The sequence below is a fragment of the Antedon mediterranea genome, chromosome 6 (genome assembly GCF_964355755.1).
Source record: "Antedon mediterranea chromosome 6, ecAntMedi1.1, whole genome shotgun sequence".
Classification (NCBI taxonomy): Eukaryota; Metazoa; Echinodermata; class Crinoidea; order Comatulida; family Antedonidae; genus Antedon; species Antedon mediterranea.
The window spans coordinates 15,647,480-15,667,386 of record NC_092675.1 but is presented as its reverse complement, the minus strand read 5'-3'; the positions used below and the strand labels follow the sequence as shown (position 1 = coordinate 15,667,386).

The 19,907-nt window shown below is 33.5% G+C and overlaps 2 protein-coding genes across 13 annotated transcripts in view; one reads left to right on the top strand and one right to left on the bottom strand.

Annotated features, from left to right (window-relative positions):
* Positions 1–19,907, top strand: part of LOC140051481 (protein Hook homolog 3-like) — a 55,763-nt gene that overhangs the window by 2,235 nt on the left and 33,621 nt on the right. For all 12 annotated transcript variants that reach the window (XM_072096704.1, XM_072096706.1, XM_072096710.1 and 9 more), the window contains exons 2-3: positions 15,525–15,610; positions 15,829–15,952. In XM_072096704.1, the coding sequence (XP_071952805.1) occupies positions 15,525–15,610; positions 15,829–15,952 (210 nt within the window). The remainder of the gene's footprint in view (positions 1–15,524; positions 15,611–15,828; positions 15,953–19,907) is intronic.
* On the bottom strand, positions 11,415–13,423 carry LOC140051757 (uncharacterized). Its single transcript, XM_072097063.1, has 3 exons — positions 13,320–13,423; positions 12,516–12,757; positions 11,415–12,416 (listed from the first exon to the last, which is right to left on the bottom strand). The coding sequence occupies exons 1-3, from the start codon at positions 13,355–13,357 to the stop codon at positions 12,283–12,285; spliced, it is 414 nt and encodes a 137-aa protein (XP_071953164.1). The 5' UTR covers positions 13,358–13,423; the 3' UTR covers positions 11,415–12,282.

The window sequence follows — 19,907 nt, the reverse complement described above, 5'->3', positions numbered from 1 at the left end:
ACATTTTCACATAAAATGACTGGAAATACAATTTATAACCTTTGACATATATAATTATGTGAACATACTGTATGTGGTTTACATTGGTATAAATGCACCTAATTTTTTTACCGAAATAAATTACTTAACGCAAAATGACCAGGAATTATTATTCTGAATTTTTGACTTTTGATGTGATAGGATAGGCATAAAGTATGACAGATCACTGAGCTCATCTATGCCGACTTGTTTGCTAAACTGTGATGTGTTAGATAAAAGTTTTGGTCCTCTCTCCTTCATCTTTTCTTTTTTTTTGTAATGTATTATACCATATGGACAATTGTCTGAAATAAAAGTTGAATTGAATTGTTAGATGCCATTTGGAAAAAGTTTTGATGTAAAGTAGCATTCTTTCGTTGACCTCTTTGATGTTGCATATGAGACAAGTTCGGAAAGTTCTCATTTTCATGAGTTAAGAGAAGAGAACACCGTCTTTCAAAGTACTTACTACAAACTAATCCTGCATTTGTGCAGTAGACCTACTTTCATTAGTCAGAAACTCAGATAATTCTTGTTCATTTTCGTTGCATCTAAAAAAATGTATAACTCCATTTTTATGGTAATGGGCCTTTGCTGTAAATAGGCCATCGGGTGAAGAAAAAAAAGCCACTAGAAAACACTTTTCGCTCCAACCTCTTTAGTATACAAACAAGCACGAATGTGCAATACTCGGGGTACAGCGAAAGAAGCTGTATACAGACGTATACAGTTAGAAAGTAAAGAAAATAGGTTTCGCCAGGGCTCGAACCGGGACCTTCTGCGTGTTAAGCAGACTTGACAACCACTACACTACGAAACCTCTTACATTAAAAATGTGGGTTACAGAAAGTTTTTTAATCCATTTAAATTACAAATAAATGGTAATAAGCACAAAGCAAAATAAACATGTGTAAAAGTGATAATTACCGATTACACAAAATAAGTATTTTAAAAAATAATAAAAATAAGATATACTCTGTATAATTATCATATTGCGTATACAGTACTTTTCACCATAAAGTTTAAAAAAAAGGTTTCGTCCGGGCTCGAACCAGGTACCTTCTGCGTGTTAAGCAAACGTGATAACCACTACGCCAAGAATCCGCATATAACCATATAACTACATAACGCTGTGGTGTGTGTCACACATTGTGGCTTCTTAATTAAACAAATTAATTAACAAAAAATTAAAAATCCGGCTCTATAGCTTTGAGGACATGTCCCTGTAGTATGTTCATGCCAAATCCCAGCTCAATACTATAACGAATAAGGGAGGAGTAGTACTTTAAAAATCGCACTTTTTACTCAATAGTGTCCAGATGGAGGAAGAGAAGGAGAAAATGAGTAAGTACTAGACTCGGGTACCCCGAGTAAAAAATTGTCATAGATCAATATATTAACATGTTCTAAGTAATAATTTAAACTTTTTCAACAAAATACTGTATATCACATATGCACAATTACCTTGATAAAAGACCATCGCTAGCCCGAAAGATTAAAAACATCCCGCTGAAGTAACAGGCAAAAAGCGTGGACGAGTACCGTGGTAATTGTACGTTGTTACGTCCCGATGCGTTAGATCGCGTCACTTAATATCAAATCGCGTCACTGTCAATGTAAAACGTGTCAGGCGAAGTCAAGTCGCGTCATAAGAAAAATTACTGTAGTTTATTTAATTTACAATTACAGTATAAACTAGATTTGAACTCGTCACTACGGACGAGTTAGGTTATCCGCAGCGCAAACGCCACGTGCACGTCATACGTTGAAAAAATGTTAGTGCGCTCTCTATTTTGCGTCACGTCAAAGTATATACAGTATACACTATATTCTGTATACGTACTACATACAGTTCAGAATAGGTGAAAATAAGTGACCAAAGTTAATGACGGTTTTGAACATGATGACGTCATCACAATTTTTAAAATGGCAAATCATGTGAAAGATAATTGATTGACCTAGACAATATAAAGAAATGGGGGAAAATGGAATGTGGATAAGTAGAGATGCGCTCTATTAAATGTGATGCGCTATGACGAAAGAGAAAAAAACCTATATTTTATATTCGGGTGGCCATACGATGACGTCACAATGTCCGGTTAGCCATATCAATGCATGATTCGAGAAATACAACTCATCTACTTCCAGAATATGTAATTTCAAAAAAGTTCACCACGTAGTTTAGAATCTATGACAGTTTTAAAAAAGGCATAATTTTCACGAAATTTTGAACTTTTTCATCAAAAACGCGTGCAAATTATCCAATTCTACGTGTTCGTGTGACGTAATTTTAATGCGAAATTGATTGAAAATTGATAAATTTACTAGAAAAGGCTGAAAAAACAAAAATCCAGCAAAAAAAGGATGTTTTTGCGCTACGTGCGCATGCGCGCGTAAAAAAATTGCGCACGCGTTGGAATTTTTGAAATGCTCAAAATGACATGAAACGCGTAGAAAGTTGATTAGAAATTGATATTTCGCATTTTGAAATTTTAAATGCGCGTGCGCGCGTAACTTTTTGTGAAACATGCCATTTTTAATCCATAGAAAGTTTGCGCATGATATGACTTAAATTTTCACTAAGTTTCAATTTAAAATGACTTATTTTTTATCCTATGATCAATCATTGAAATTCATAAAATCGCGCGTAAGTCACGTTGCGCAACTCTGACGTCATTCAAAATATGGAGGTGCACAACTTCAGGGAAATGTCTATATGATGACCAAGTTATACAATCTTATGTTGACAAGGATGAGAGATATGCATGCAACAAAATTCCGGGAAAGAAAGAAGAACTAGACATGAAACTCGTCACTTTGACGAGTTAGTTATCCGCTCGACAAACGCCACGTGCGCGTCATACGTTGGAATGTTGCACACAGAAAAAGATTATGGCATTATGACCTGAACTGAAGAATATGATATGTTGTTAGTGCTAAATTCTGTCTATTTTGTGTCATATAGTATATACATTTTAAAGTACACAGTATAATCTGTATACACGTAATTTAAATTTTTAGGCATGATTATGTCATAAAAATTAAATATTTTTAACACATGCATAAGATAGTTGATTGACCTAGACAATATTAAAATCTCGGAGAAAAAGGAATACAGATAAAGCGTGATGCGCACCATTTAATGTGATGAGCAATAAACGAAAGAGACAAAAATCATATATTTTATATTCGTGTGGCCATACGATGATGTCACAATGTCCGGTTAGCCATATTGATTAATGATCCTATATCTACAACTCATCACCTTCCAGAATATGTAAGTAAAAAAAAGTTTACCTCGTAGTTTAGAATCTATGATTGTTTAAAAAAGGCATAATTTTGACGAATTTTTGAATTATTTCTTTAAAAACACGCACAAATTGTATAATTCGACGTGCTCGTATGACGTAATTTTAAGTCTAAATTGTTTTAAAATTTGATAAAATTACTATAAAAGGCTGGAAAGACATAATTCACGCAAAAAAAGATGTTTTTAGCGCTACGTGCGGACCACGCACGTAAAATTGTTCGCGCGCGTGGGAATTTTTGACATGCTCAAAATGTCATGATCAGCGTAGAAAGTTGATTAGAAATTAATTTTGCGCATTTTAAATTTTAAATGCGCGTGCGCGCGTAACTTCGTTTAAAAAATGCCATTTTTAGTGCACAAAAAGTTAGCGCAAGATATAAATTAAACTTTTGCTAAGTTTCAACTTACAGTACATAGTTATATGGTTTTCAATCTATGTTGAATACGGGAAATTCATAAAATCACGCGTAAGTCACGTTACGCATTTCTGACGTCATTCACAATAGTAGGTGCACAACTTCACGTGAATGCCCATATGTTGACAAAGTTATGAAATGTTATGTTTACACATTTTTGATAAAAGCGAGACCCAAAAATAGAGGAGAAATGCACGTGCGCGCGTAACGTCTTGTAAAACATGGCATTTTTAATCCACAAAAAGTTTGCCCTTGATATGACTTAAATTTTCAGAAAGTGTCAAAATAAAATTATGCTTGGTTTTTAGCCTATGATCAATCATAAAAAATCATAAAATCGCACGTAAGTCACGTTGCGCAACTCTGACGTCATTCAAAAAAGGAGGTGCACAACTTCACGTAAATGCCCATATGTTGACAAAGTTATGAAATGTTATGTTTACAAGTTTTTGAGATACGCGGGACACAAAAATGGAGGAGAAAGAAAGAAGAATAATACTAGACATGAAACTCGTCACTTTGACGAGTTAGTTATCCGCACCACGACAAACGCCACGTGCACGTCATACGTTGGAATATTGCACACATATAAAGATTATGGCATTATGACAAGAACTGAAGAATATGATATGCTGTTAGTGCTGAATTCTGTCAATTTTGTGTCATATTATAGTATACATGCAAACACTACAGTATAATCTGCATACATATTACATACAGTGTAGAAAAGGTGAAATTACGGGACCCGCCATTTATTCCAATTTTTAACATGGCGACGGTATCAAAATGAAACACTTAAATAGCAATTTCAGAAGGAAATTATCTTAGGAACAACATATTAACGTGTAGAAGAAATTTGAATACGTAAAATATAGATGCGCACCCTTTTAAATGTGATGAACTATTACGCAAAATATGAAAATACAACTTTTTTTATTCAACTGGCCATATGATGACGTTACAACATCCGATTGGCAAAATGTTTACATGAATTCGTATCTACAATCCCATAGCTTCCAGAAAACGTTTTAATCATGATTATCACTTTTTATTCTGATGAGCTATAACAGATTGAAATTTACTGTAAAGATGAAAATAAGTGACCTACGTTATTTACAATTTTCGACATGATGACGTCATAAAAATTAAAATATTTTTAACTCATGCGAAAGATAGTTCATTCACCTAGACAATATCAAAATCGGGGTGAAAATAAAAAACGGATAAGTGGAGATGCGCTCTATTAAATGTGATGCGCTATGACGAAAGATATAAAAATCCTATATTTTATATTCGCGTGGCCATACGATGACGTTATAATGTCCGATTAGCCATATTAATGCATGATTCCATATCTACAACTCATCAACTTCCAGAATATATAATTTAAAAAAAGTTCACCTCGTAGTTTAGAATCTATGAATGAATGACAAATTTTTGAACTTTTTCATAAAAAACGCACGTAAATTATCCAATTGGATGTGCCCGTATGACGTAATTTTAGGTCAAAATTGTTCAAAAGTTGGTAAAATTACCAGAAAAGGCTGGAAAAACATGAATCACGCGAAAAAAATTGATTTTCAACGCTACGTGCGCACCGTGCGAGTAAAAATATGCGCGCGCGTGGGAATTTTTGACATGCTCAAAATGACATGAAACGCGTAGAAAGTTGATTAGAAATTGATTTTTCGCATTTTGAAATTTTAAACGCCCGTGCGCGCGTAACTTCTTGTGAAACATGCCATTTTTTTTCCACAGTCAGTTAGTGCAAGATATAAATTAAACTTTTGTTAAGTTTCAATTTAAATTGCTATATGGTTTTCGATCTATGTTAAATACGCGAAATTCGTTAAAACGCGCGTAAATCACGTTGCGCAATTCTGACGTCATTCACAATAGGAGGTGCACAATTTCACGTGAATGCCCACATGTTGACAAAGTTATAAAATGTTTTGTTTACAAGTTTTTGAGATACGCGAGACACAAAATTGACAGAAAGAAAGAACTAGACATGAAACTCGTCACGTTGACGAGTTAGTTATCCGCTCGACAAACGCCACGCGCACGTCATACATTAGAATATTGCACACAGAAAAATATTAAGGCATTATGACCTGAACTGAAGAATATGATATGCTGTTAGTGCTGAATTCTGTCAATTTTGTGTCATATAGTATATACATGCAAACAGTATAATCTGTATACATATTACATACAGTGTAGAATAGGTGAAATTACGGGACCCGCCATTTATTCCAATTTTTAACATGGCGACGGTATCAAAATGAAACACTTAGATAGCAATTTCAGAAGGAAATTATCTCAGGAACAACATATTAACGTGTAGAAGAAATTTGAATACGTAAAATATAGATGCGCACCCTTTTAAATGTGATGAACTATTACGCAAAATATGAAAATACGTCTTTTTTTATTCAACTGGCCATATGATGACGTCCCAACATCCGATTGGCAAAATGTTTACATGAATTCGTATCTACAATCCAATAGCTTCCAGAAAACGTTTTAATCGTGATTATCACATTTTATTCTGATGAGCTATAACAGATTAAAATTTACTGTAAAGATAAATATAAGTGACCCACGTTATTTATATTTTTAGACATTATGACGTCATAAAAATAAAAAAATGTTTACTCTTGCGTAAGATAGTTGATTGACCTAGAAAATTTCAAAATCTGGGTTAAAATGGAATACGGATAAGTGGAGAGGCGCTCTATTAAATGAGATGCGCTATGACGAAAGATACAAAAATCCTATATTTTATATTCGCGTGGCCATACGATGACGTCACAATGTCCGGTTTGCCATATCAATGCATGATTCCTTATCTACAACTTATCATCTTCCTGGATATGTAATTTAAACAAAGTTCACCTCGTAGTTTAGAATCTATGATTGTTTAAAAAAAGGTATAATTTTGACAAATGTTTGAACTTTTTCCTCAAAAACGCAAATAAATTATCCAATTCGACGTGCCCGTATGACGTAATTTGAAGTCGAAATTGTTTCAAAGTTGGTAAAATTACTATAAAAGGCTTGAAAACATAAATCACGAGAGAAAAATGGTTTTCAACGCTACGTTCGCACCGCGCGCGTAAAAAAAAGCGCGCGCGTGGGAATTTTTTACATGCTTAAAATGACATGAAACACGTAGAAAGTTGATTAGAAATTGATTTTTCGCATTTTGAATTTTAAATTAGCGTGCGCGCGTAACTTTGTGTAAAACACGCAATTTTTTATCCACAGAAAGTTAGCGCATGATATAAATTAAACTTTTGCTAAGTTTCAATTTAAATTGTTATATGGTTTTAAATCTATGTTAAATACGCGAAATTCATAAAATTGTGCGTAAGTCACGTTGCGCATTTCTCACGTCATTCACAATAGGAGGTGCACAACTTCACGTGAATGCCCATATGTTGACAAAGTTATGAAATGTTATGTTTACACGTTTTTTAGATACGCGAGACACAAAAATAGAGGAGAAATGCGCGTGCGCGCGTAACGTCTTGTAAAACATGGCATTTTTAATCCACAAAAAGTTTTCCCTTGATATGACTTAAATTTTTACAAAGTGTCAAAACAAATTTATGCTTGGTTTTTAGTCTATGATCAATCATAAAAAATCATAAAATCGCACGTAAGTCACGTTGCGCAACTCTGACGTCATTCAAAAATAGGAGGTGCACAACTTCACGTAAATGCCCATATGTTGACAAAGTAATGAAATGTTATGTTTACAAGTTTTTGAGATACGTGAGACACAAAAATGAGGGAGAAAGAAATAAGAAAAAACTAGACATGAAACTCGTCACTTTGACGAGTTAGTTATCCGCACCACGATAAACGCCACGTGCACGTCTTACGTTGGAATATTGCACACAGATAAAGATTATGGCATTATGACAAGAACTGAAGAATATGATATGCTGTTAGTGCTGAATTCTGTCAATTTCGTGTCATATAGTATATACATGCAAACAGTATAATCTGTATACATATTACATACAGTGTAGAATAGGTGAAATTACGGGACCCGCCATTTATTCCAATTTTTAACATGGCGACGGTATCAAAATGAAACACTTAGATAGCACTTTCAGAAGGAAATTATCTCAGGAACAACATATTAACGTGTAGAAGAAATTTGAATACGTAAAATATTGATGCGCACCCTTTTAAATGTGATGAACTATTACGCAAAATATGAAAATACGACTTTTTTTATTCAACTGGCCATATGATGACGTCACAACATCCGATTGGCAAAATGTTTACATGAATTCGTATCTACAATCCAATAGCTTCCATAAAACGTTTTAATCGTGATTATCACATTTTATTCTTACGAGCTATTACAGATTAAAATTTACTGTAAAGATGAAATTAATGACCCACGTAATTAAAATTTTTAGGCATGATGACGTCATAAAAATTAAAATATTTTTATCTCATGCTAAAGAAAGTTGATTGACCTACACAATGTATAAATGTAGGAGAAAAAGGAATACAGATAAGCGTGATGCGCTCCATTGAATGTGATGAGCAATAACGAAAGAGACAAAAATCCTATATTTTACATTCGTGTGGCCATACGATGACGTCACAATGTTTTTTTAGCCTTATCGATGCATGATCCGATATCTGCAACTCATCAACTTCTAGATTTTGTAATAAAAATAAACGGTTCACGGTTTACTTTAGAAACTATGACTGTTTAAAAAAAGACATAATTTTGACGATTTTTTAAGCTTTTTCATAAAAAACGCGCATGAAATGTTTAATTCAACGTGTTCGTATGGCGTTATTTAAATTGGAAAAGGTCTAAATTGTTTTCAAAATTACTAGGAAAGGCTTGAAAAATATGATTCAAGAGAAAAAAATATGTTTTTAACGCTACGTGCGCACCGCGTGCGTAAAAAATTGCGCGCCCGTGGGAATTTTTGACATGCTCAAAATGACAAGAAACGCATAAAAAGTTGATTAGAAATTAATTTTGCGCATTTTGAAATTTTAAATGCGCGTGCGCGCGTAACTTCTTGTGAAACATGCCATTTTTAATCCGTAGAAAGTTTGCCCCTGATATGACTTAAATTTTGTCAAAGTGTCAATACTAAATGACTTTTAGTTTTTAATCTATGATCAATCATTGAAATTCATAAAATTGCGCGTAAGTTACGTTGCGCAACTATGACGTCATTCAAAAATAGGAGGTGCACAACTTCACGTAAATGCCCATATGTTGTCAAAGTTATGAAATGTTATGTTTACACATTTTAGAGAAACGCGATCCACAAAAAGGAAGGATGGAAAGAAGAACTAGACATGAAACTCGTCACTTTGACGAGTTAGTTATCCGCTCGACAAACGCCACGTGCACGTCATACGTTAGAATATTGCACACAGAAAACTATTAAGGCATTATGACCTGAACTGAAGAATATGATATGTTGTTATTTCTGAATTCTGTTATTTTGTGTCATATACATAGTATACACAGTACAATCTGTATACATATCACAAACAGTGTAAAATAGGTGAAATTATGGGACCCGTATTTTATTGTCATTTTTAACATCTTGACGGTTTCAAAATGAAATGCAAAAGTAGAAATTTCAGAATGAAATTATCTCAGCAACAACATATTAACGTGTAGAAGAAATTTGAATACGTGAAATATTGATGCGCGCTCTTTTAAATGTAATGAAATATAACGCAAAAGATGAAAATACGACTTTTTGTATTTAACTGGCCATATGATGACGTCACAACATTCGATTGGCACAATTTTCACATGATTTTGTATCTACAATACAATAGCTTCCTGAAAACGTTTTAATCGTGATTATCACATTTTATTCTTACGAGCTATAACAGATTAAAATTTACTGTAAAGATGAAATTAATGACCAACGTAATTTAAATTTTTAGGCATGATGACGTTGAAAAAATTAAAATATTTTTAATTCATGCAAAAGATAGTTGATTGACCTAGAACATATTAAAATCGGGGTGAAAATGGACAACGAATAAGTGGAGATGCGCTCTATTAAATGTGATGAGCTATGACGAAAGAGACAAAAATCCTATATTTTATATTCGCGTGGCCATACGATGACGTCACAATGTCCGGTTAGCCATATTAATGCATGATTCGATATCTACAACTCATCAACTTCCAGAATATGTAATTAAAAAAAAGTTCTCCATGTAGTTTAGAATCTATGACTGTTTAAAAATAGGCATAATTTTGACGAATTTTTGAACTTTTTCACCAGAAACGCGTGCAAATTATTTAATTCGACGTGCTCGTATGACGTAATTTTAAGTCGAAATTGTTTAAAAGTTGGTAACATTACTATAAAAGGCTGAAAAAACATAAATCACGCGAAAAAAGCATGTTTTTAACGCTACGTGTGCACCGCGTGCGTAAAAAGTTTCGCGCGCGTGGGAATTTTTGACATGCTCAAAATGACATGAAACGCATAGAAAGTTGATTAGAAGTTGATTTTTCGCACTCCAAAATTTTAAACGCGCGTGCGCGCGTAACTTTTTGTGAAAGATGCTATTTTTAATCCATAGAAAGTTTGCGCTTGATGTGACTTAAATTTTCACAAAGTGTCAAAACAAAATTATGTTTGGTTTTTAGTCTATGATCAATCATTGAAATTCATAAAATCGCGCGTAAGTCACGTTGCGCAACTCTGACGTCATTCAAAAATAGGAGGTGCACAAGTTCACGTAAATTTCGATATGTTGACAAAGTTACGATATGTTCTGTTTACACGTTTTAGAGAAACGCGACGCACAAAAATGACAGAAGGAAAGAAGTATAATACAGAAAAAAAAAAAAAAAAAAAATATGATGAAACAGGACGATTACAAGGAGTTATCCGCTACTAAGCGGATAACTAATAATACAGAAAAAAACTGTTGATCTCATACAATAACAAGGAGTTATCCGCTTGGTATACCAAGCGGATAACTAAAAAAAAAAAAAGTAACAGGACGATTACAAGCAGTTATCCGCTACTAAGCGGATAACTAATAATACAGAAAAAAAAAAAAAAAAAAAAAAAAGATGATTTCATACAGTTACAAGGAGTTATCCGCTACTAAGCGGATAACTAATAAAGAAAAAAAAAAGATCCAGGACGATTACAAGGAGTTATCCGCTACTAAGCGGATAACCAATAAAGAAGATGAAAAAAAAGATATTTACAATAACAAGGGTTATCCGCAACTACTAAGTTGCGGATAACCAATGAGTGTCCGCCATCAAATACACATTATATATATAATTCTAAAAGCATTTGAATTATTTCTTTATTTCTATCATTACTTTTGAAAATTAAACCATTTAATTAAGACCACAATACATTTCAACTAAATTTTATTGTTTAGATTTACAAGATACAAGATAACTTTATTGTCAAATAGTTCATCAACGAAAGATTTGAAATTGGTTTTTCTCATGGCAACTTAATATAAAAATAAAATAAAATCAGTAAAATGTTAAAACAAAAAGTAAAATACACAGTACTGTAAAATATGTACAGATAAGATGCATCAGAATTGACAAAATACAAAAAGAAAAGGATAAATGCTATCAGATTTACATATTTTATCCGTTATAAAATTCAATGAACATAAGGTAAGTAATATTGGTATAGTTGCAGAGATCGGTTACCCTAAGGCATAACAGTAAGGACCACGTGAAGGTTCTCTTTCTTGCTTCCAATATGTAGGGAATATAATGTATGCATGAAAGTACAATTCTAGACTAACATGGCACAACATTGATCCCTTTATTATTGTAGACATTTTGAGCCAAGTTCAAATCAAGTCACAAGTCAAAACCAGGGCTGTGGTTAAAATCCATACTAATGTAGTATGTTAACTTCTACAGCTTTTACATAACAAAAACTACATTTTGAATGTAGGGATGAGTCACATAATGCATGGAAGCACAATTGCTCTAACATGGCACAACATTGATCCCTTTATTATTGTAGGCATTTTAAACCAAGTTCAAGTCAAGTCACACGTCAAAAACCAGGGCTGTGGTCAAAATCCATACTAATGTAGTATGTTAACTTCTACAGCTTACATAACAAAAACTACATTATAAATGTAGGGAATATGACATTGTGCATGAAAGTACTTTAATGCTCTAACATGACACGAAATGTATCTCTTCATTATAAACAATGATTATTATTAGGCAAAATAATACAGTGCATTAAACAAGTCACAAGTAAAATACAGTATGTAAAAGGTATTAAAAAGCCTATGCAAAGAGGTCATCCAAACAGGTATCATCAAGCTCTTCATCTTCTGATTCATCATCAGCTTTGTTTTCCAGTCTATTCCCGCCGTTTGTGGAGCGGCAGAGATCAGAGCATTTCATACTTGATTTTTTGCATTGGCACCTTCCTTGGTTGCATCCAGACTTACAACCACATTTTATTATTTCTAATAATGTCTGCAGTGCTGGGTCTTGATTCATCCATTTTACACAAATTTTGTAATCACCCACTGTCCATCCATGTTTATTTGGTGATGGTGCATTGAATACAGCTCTTTCCGTGTATGTCCTTCCAACATTTCTTGGTCATTTTTCATTTCAGCAGCTGCTCGTAGCAATCCTTTAAATATACAGCATAAAAAATGGTTAATAAGTTATATATGTACATAATCTATACCACGTACAAAAAAATGTATTAATTGTTTTAAAAGGCTCCTACCTGCATCATCTGTGACAGCCTTTCTCAATTTCTGGTTGCAGGTTTTGTAATTTTTTCTAATCTGCTTCTGTGCCTTCTTACAAATAATACATACTTTAGGTAAAATAGTCCCTGATTGACTGATACTGGTCTTGCTCCGTAACAAATGTTTAGTCTTTTTAGTTGGTGGAGGATCACTAGCAGTACTACTAGCAAGGTCAGTTGGCTGGAAACTTTCCATTTTTCGACACACAATTTTCAGCCTGAATGAAAAATTAAGAATAATTTTGTTAACTGGCATAGGCCTATGTAGAGTTTACTACCAGCCACTGCACAGTTGTATATTATACTCTATTTGTTGGTCTACTTCTAATTGTAATTTAATCTAGGCCTAGTTACTTTCACTGCGCTTGAGTCAATGTCCTATGCCTAGAGTTATAAAATTAGAATTTTATAACTCCATGGCCTAGGCGGAATCACCGGTAGGACTAGGTAGGAGGCTACTCGGATCGTTGGCCTATATTTTGGTTTGAATCTTTGCACTAAAGGAAATAAGCCTAGGTCTAGGCTAGTGAATGTGTTAAACTTGAATAGGCAATTCTATCGTTCTTGTTTTGATGTATTTACGATATTAACAATGGTGATGAAATCCAAAATATGGATGCTTTGTTATTATGTCTTCATATGATTTATTAAGAATATCTAGGCCTAGGCTAGCTCGGATAGGCCTACATTAGCTAGGTCCTAGCCTAGGCTAGGCTTAGTTTATTAGCAATATAGGCCTAGGCCTATATTTTTACAGGTACCATCTAAGTTTACCCATACCTTGGTACAAGCAACAACCTTATAAATCGAACTTCCATAATGGGAAATGCTGTTTTATCAATAATGTTTTCATGGTGAAAACAACATTTTATTTGAAGATCACATCAATCGAAGCCATGTTGTTGTTTGTGCATAGTTCATGTCACGCGTCCATATTCACCAAATCGTTAACAATTGTTGTACTAAAATTACGATAATACTGTTTTATTATCATGTTTCCTGTTATAATAAATATACTAAATGTCACTGTGCTTATTGAATGTAGTTTTTGTGAATAAATATTTTATTTAATGAATAAAACCTCAATGAAAAAAAAAACATTTTTTGGCTAAAAGAGTTTTGTGTGGAAAAGGTCATGGGTCAACACAATGTAAAAAATTTGTAAAATACTGACGTTGAAATGTGTTTTCTTTGTTATATGATACGTTTTTTATTAACGTAATTATCATGTAGAGTTTTTTTAGGCTAATGAGACTGGAACGGGATTGAACGATAGGATTTTCACCCGATGTCCTAAAACCTTTCATCTGAATCCTTTTCTTCGATTTTCTCTAGTCATTGATTTTTTAGCAAAATCCGAACCAAATCAATTCGTAAAAGACATCTCAATATAATTATTCAAGTATTCCTCAAATTAGTGACATGGACCAACAATATACTGTTCTGTACAAGACCTTTTTAGGCATCCACCTGTGGACTTTCATTTTGAAGAAACAATGTCTGATTTAATCAATCAAAGTAGTGGGTCCAGACAAAGAAGGGGGTGTAACACCATCCATAACAAAGAAGTGGGTATAAGACCATCCACAGACAAAGAAAGGGGTATAAGACCATCCACAGACAAAGAAGGCGGTGTAGGACCATCCACTGACAAAGAAACAGGTATACTGTAGGATCACTTACAGACAACGAAGGGGGTATAAGACCATCCACAGACAAAGAAGGGGTGTAGGACCATCCACAGACAAAGAAGGGGTGTAGGACCATCCACAGACAAAGAAGGGGGTGTAGGACCACTTACAGACAAAGAAGCGGGTATAAGACCATCCACAGACAAAGAAGGAGGGGTAGGACCATCCACAGACAAAGAAGGGTGTGTAGGACCATTCACAGACAAAGAAGGGTGTGTAGGACCATTCACAGACAAAGAAGGGGTGTAAGACCATCGACACACAAAGAAAGGGGTGTAATACCATCAACAGATACATAAGGGGGTATAAGACCATCCACAGATAAAGAAGGGGTATAAGACCATCTACAGACAAAGAAGGAGGGTTAGGACCATATTGACCGAGGAAGCATACAAAAAGAAGATGCAATCAAAATTCCACTTGGAAAACAATAAATTGTAGAATATTGGCTTAATTGTTGAAATATAAAGGGTTCTTTGTAAGGTCATTAATAATATATTGATATAAACACGATCATCATACTATTCATTTGACATTCAAATACAGTCTATCTCGAAAAGAAGCTCATACTATCACCTTTTCGAGGTTTTACGGTATTCCATAACATGTATGTTATTTCCTCAATCAAAATATTAAAACTTTTAGCGAATCAGAAGGTGCCAACATCGCTGAACTAATGGTACCACCAAGCACAATGTTTACCAATTTTATGTACTATATACAATTTAAGTCCCTTAATCATTTAATATAATTACGCCTATCAGGTCAAAGTTCAAAATTAGGTGCATTTAAGACCAACAAAACCCACATACACAGTATATTCACATTAAAAATCAAAGGTCATAAATTGTATTTCCGGTCATTTTATTTGAAAATGTTTAATTACTACAAATATAAATGTAATTATTCTGAACAAAATGACACAAAAATTGATTGAAAATGACCAGTAGTTACAGAGATATACAAATACGAGGTCAAAGGTCAAACTTTAACAAACGTCATTTCCGTTCATTCTTGGACGAAACTTTTCATTAGAGCAAATAGAAATATATAGTTAGTGATTAAGTCTCTAATGTGTATAGTTGCCAAGATATGAACAATTTTTGTTTTTATGGTGGCCATTTTGAAATCAAGATGGCCGCCATACCGGACGTTGGACACTTGGCGCCCCCGATATTTTGAATCTATGCATTAAAGAAACTTTGTGCCAAGTTTCATGCTTTGGTAATAAAATGCACAGCTCATGTCATTAACTGCTCTACTAGTACTAATAGATATTGTTTGCTTTTGTTAGGTTGATACATTTAAAGTTAAGGCACGTCACGCAAAGGTCGATGACCTAGCTGATGGAGTAGCTATAGCAGAGATTTTGCAGCAGTGGTAAGTGATCATTAATACCTTTTGATTAATTATTAATTTTGTTAACTCTCTTTCTTGATGTCCAAATGGTCACTAAAATTAATTTGTTACCATTAAAAACATTGGAATACCAGACAGTATTGGGAGAGTTGATTGTTACACATAAATCTTCCTTTCTGATTATTTTTTAGTAAACATGTATTATTAATTAAACTGGTATAATTTATTTAAAAACATAGTGTACCCACTGAATTTGATGATGAATGGCTGGTAAGAATAAAACCAGATGTAGGAGGGAACTGGAGAATAAAACACAGTAATCTGAAAAAGGTCATGGAACGAGTAACAGACTATTATAATGACGTAAGTTCATCTTTCAAGATCATAATAACTGTACGCAGTAGTATACAAAAATGAATTTTTCAGTTGGACGGTGAAAATTAGTTGAAAAATTGGCTTTGTTAAAAATAGAATAAAATATTCTCTCCATTCAACGAATACAAAAAATTCATTATTTGTTTTATAACCACATACTTTTATTAAATTTATCCATCGTAATTCATTGCCGAATAATAATTGCTGGGAAGCTAGGCCATTAAAAAAGGCGGTGCTCCATCCACTGTTAAAGTCAAGAGATACACTTTGCGCCTATACTAAATCAGTTTATACAGTAGGACCTAGCATGCTGAATTCTCAATGCTGGCCCAAAGCCCGGTGTCCAGTTCATTTTGGCGTTTGGTCAACATGACACAGTAAACTAAAGTTTTGCAATCTCTAATTATATTTATTAATTTGAACCCCATTTTATCGTCATTCAACAGATATTATAAACACAAAAATCTCTTCACATTTTGTGTTTAGGAAATATTTTTGTTATACTCTTGCTTATTTGAAATTTCAACAGCACCACCTATTTTGTACTTTCGTCGCAAATGTTATTGTTTTCGCGATGGTACATTTTTGGAGAGATATATGTACTCATTTTAGGATTACCGAGAGTTGACCTCATTGTTATTGCCATGATTCCACTCCACATCCGTTGCCATGCGCGCTATGTCATTGATTATTCGTCCATTAGTCATCATCATTTTTGGTTATCCGCAACGAAGTTGCAGGATAACCTCTTGTGATTGTACGAAATCATCATCATCATCATCATCAACTTTTTATTAGTTATCCGCACTCAGCGGATAACTCCTTGTAACTGTCCTGTTTCATCATCTTTTTTTTATTAGTTATCCGCTTAGTAGCGGATAACTCCTTGTGATTGTAGTGGATCAATATTTTTTTTTTTTTTTTTCTGTATTCTTCTTATTTCTTTCCCATTTTTTTGTGAGTCACGTTTCTCTAAAATGTGTAAACATAACATTTTATAACTTTGACAACATGTGGGCATTTACGTGAAGTTGTGCATCTCCTATTTTGAATGACGTCAGAGTTGCGCAACGTGACTTGCGCGCGATTTTATGATTTTTAATGATTGATCATAGCTTAAAAACCAAGAGTAATTTTTTTTTTACCCTTTATGAAAATTTAAGTCATATGAAGGGCAAACTGTTAGTGCACTAAAAATGGCATGTTTTACAAAAAGTTACGCGTGCACGCGCATTTAAAATTTCAAAATGCGCAAAATTAATTTCTAATCAACTTTCTACGTGTTTCATGTCATTTTAAGCATGTAAAAAATTCCCACGCGTGCGCACATTTTTACGTGTGCGGTGCGCACGTAGCATTAAAAACATATTTTTTTCGAGTGATTTATGTTTTTCCAGCCTTTTATAGTAATTTTACCAACTTTTAAACACTTTCGACTTAAAGTTACGTCATACGAGCACGTCGAATTGGACAATTTGCGCACATTTTTTATGAAAAAGTACAAAAATTTGTCAAAATTATGTCTTTTTTTAAACAGTCGTAATTTCTAAACTGGACGGTCAATTTTTTGTGGATGACATATTCTTGAAGTAGATGAGTTATAGATATCGGATCATGTATTAATATGGCTAACCGGACATTTTAACGTCATCGTATGGCCACGCGAATATAAAATTGAGGATTTTTGTATCTTTCGTCATAGCTCATCACATTTAATAGAGCGCATCTCCACTTATCCATTTTTCATTTTCACCCCGATTTTGATATTGTCTAGGTCAATCAACTATCTTTCGCATGAGTTAAAAATATTTTAATTATTATGACGTCATCATGCCTAAAAATTTAAATTACATGTGGCATTAATTTCATCTTTACAGAAAATTTTAATCTGTTATAGCTCGTAAGAATAAAATGTGATAATCACGATTAAAACGTTTTCTGGAAGCTATTGGATTGTAGATACAAAATCATGTAAAAATTTTGCCATTCGGATGTTGTGAAGTCATCATATGTCCAGTTAAGTAAGAAAAGTCGTATTTTCATCTTTTGCGTCATAATTCATTACATTTAAAAGAGCGTGCACCAATATTTTACGTATTTAAATTTCTTCTACACATTAATATGTTGTTGCCGAGATAATTTCCTTCCGAAATTGCAACCTTAGTGTTTCATTTTGATACCGTCTCCATGTTAAAAATTGAAATAAATGGCGGGTCCCTTAATTTCACCTATTCTACACTGTATATAATATATATACAGATTATACTGTTTGTACTATATACTATAAGACAAAAAATTGACAGAATTCAGCACTAACAACATATCATATTCATCAGTTCAGGTCATAATGCCATAATCTTTTTCTGTGTGGAATATTCCAACGTATGACGTGCACATGGCGTTTGTCGTGCGGATAACTAACTCGTCAAAGTGACGAGTTACATGTCTAGTTTTTTTTTCTGTATTATTCTTTCTTTCTGTCATTTTTGTGCAGAGCATATCTCAAAAACGTGTAAAGTTAACATTTCATAACTTTGTCAACATATGGGTATTCACCTGAAGTTGTGCTTTTCTATTTTTGAATGACGTCAGAATTGCACAACATGACTTACGCGCGTTTTAACGAATTTCGCGTATTTAACAAACATCGAAAACCATATAACAATTTAAATTGAAACTTAACAAAAGTTTTAGTTATATCTTGCGCTAACTGACTTTGTAAAAAAAATGGCATATTTTACACGAAGTTACGCGCGCACGCGCGTTTAAAATTTCAAAACGCGAAAAATCAATTTCTAATCCACTTTCTACGCGTTTCATGTCATTTTGAGCAGGTAAAAAATTCCCACGCGTGCGCATTTTTTTACGCGCGCCGTGCGCACGTAGCGTTGAAAACAATTTTTTTTACGTGATTTATGTTTTTCCAGCCTTTTGTAGTAATTTTACCAACTTTTAAACGATTTAGACTTAAAATTACGTCATACGGGCACGTCGAATTGGATAATTTACGTGGGTTTTTGATGAAAAAGGTAAAAAATTCGTTAAAATTTGTCAAAATTATGCCTTTTTTTAAACAGTCGTAATTTCTAAACTGGACGGTCAACTTTTTGTGGATGACATATTCTTGAAGTTGATGAGGTGTAGATATCGGATCATGTAATAATATGGCTAACCGGATATTGTGACGTCATCGTATGGCCACGCGAATATAAAATATAGGATTTTTGTATCTTTCATCATAGCGCATGACATTTAATAGAGCGCATCTCCAATTATCTGTTTTCCATTTTTACCCCGATTTTTATATTATCTAGGTCAATTAACTATCTTTCGTATGAGTTAAAAATATTTTAATTTTTATGACGTCATGATGTCTAAAAATGTAAATTACGTGGGTCACTTATTTTCGTCTTTACAGTAAATTTCAATCTGTTATAGCTCGTCAGAATAAAACGTGATAATCATGATTAAAACGTTTTCTGGAAGCTATTGGATTGTAGATACGAATTTATGTAAACATTTTGCCAATCGGATGTTGTGACGTCATCATATGACCAGTTAAATAAAAGAAGTCGTATTTTCATCTTTTGCGTCATAATTCATCACATTTAAAAGAGCGCGCATCAATATTTTACGTATTTAAATTTCTTCTACACATTAATATGTTGTTGCCGAGATAATTTCCTTCCGAAATTGCTATCTTAGTATTTCATTTTGATACCGTCGCTATGTTAAAAATTGGAATAAATGGCGGGTCCAGTCATTTCACCTATTCTACACAGTATGTAATATGTATACAGATTATATTGTATATATAATATGACACAAAATAACAGAATTCAGCAATAACAACATATCATATTCTTCAGATCAGGTCATATTGCCACAATCTTTTTCTGTGTGCAATATTCTAACGTATGACGTCTACGTGGCCTTTGTCGTG

What these genes read in the sequence shown, in the direction of transcription:
- LOC140051757 (XM_072097063.1), bottom strand. Translation starts at nt 13,357, where the DNA reads ATGGAAGTTCGATTTATAAGGTTGTTGCTTGTACCAAG. An exon ending in AGGTTGTTGCTTGTACCAAG is followed by an intron (nt 12,758 to 13,319) that starts GTATGGGTAAAC and finishes TTTTTCATTCAG; the next exon opens with GCTGAAAATTGTGTGTCGAA. An exon ending in GGCTGTCACAGATGATGCAG is followed by an intron (nt 12,417 to 12,515) that starts GTAGGAGCCTTT and finishes GTATATTTAAAG; the next exon opens with GATTGCTACGAGCAGCTGCT.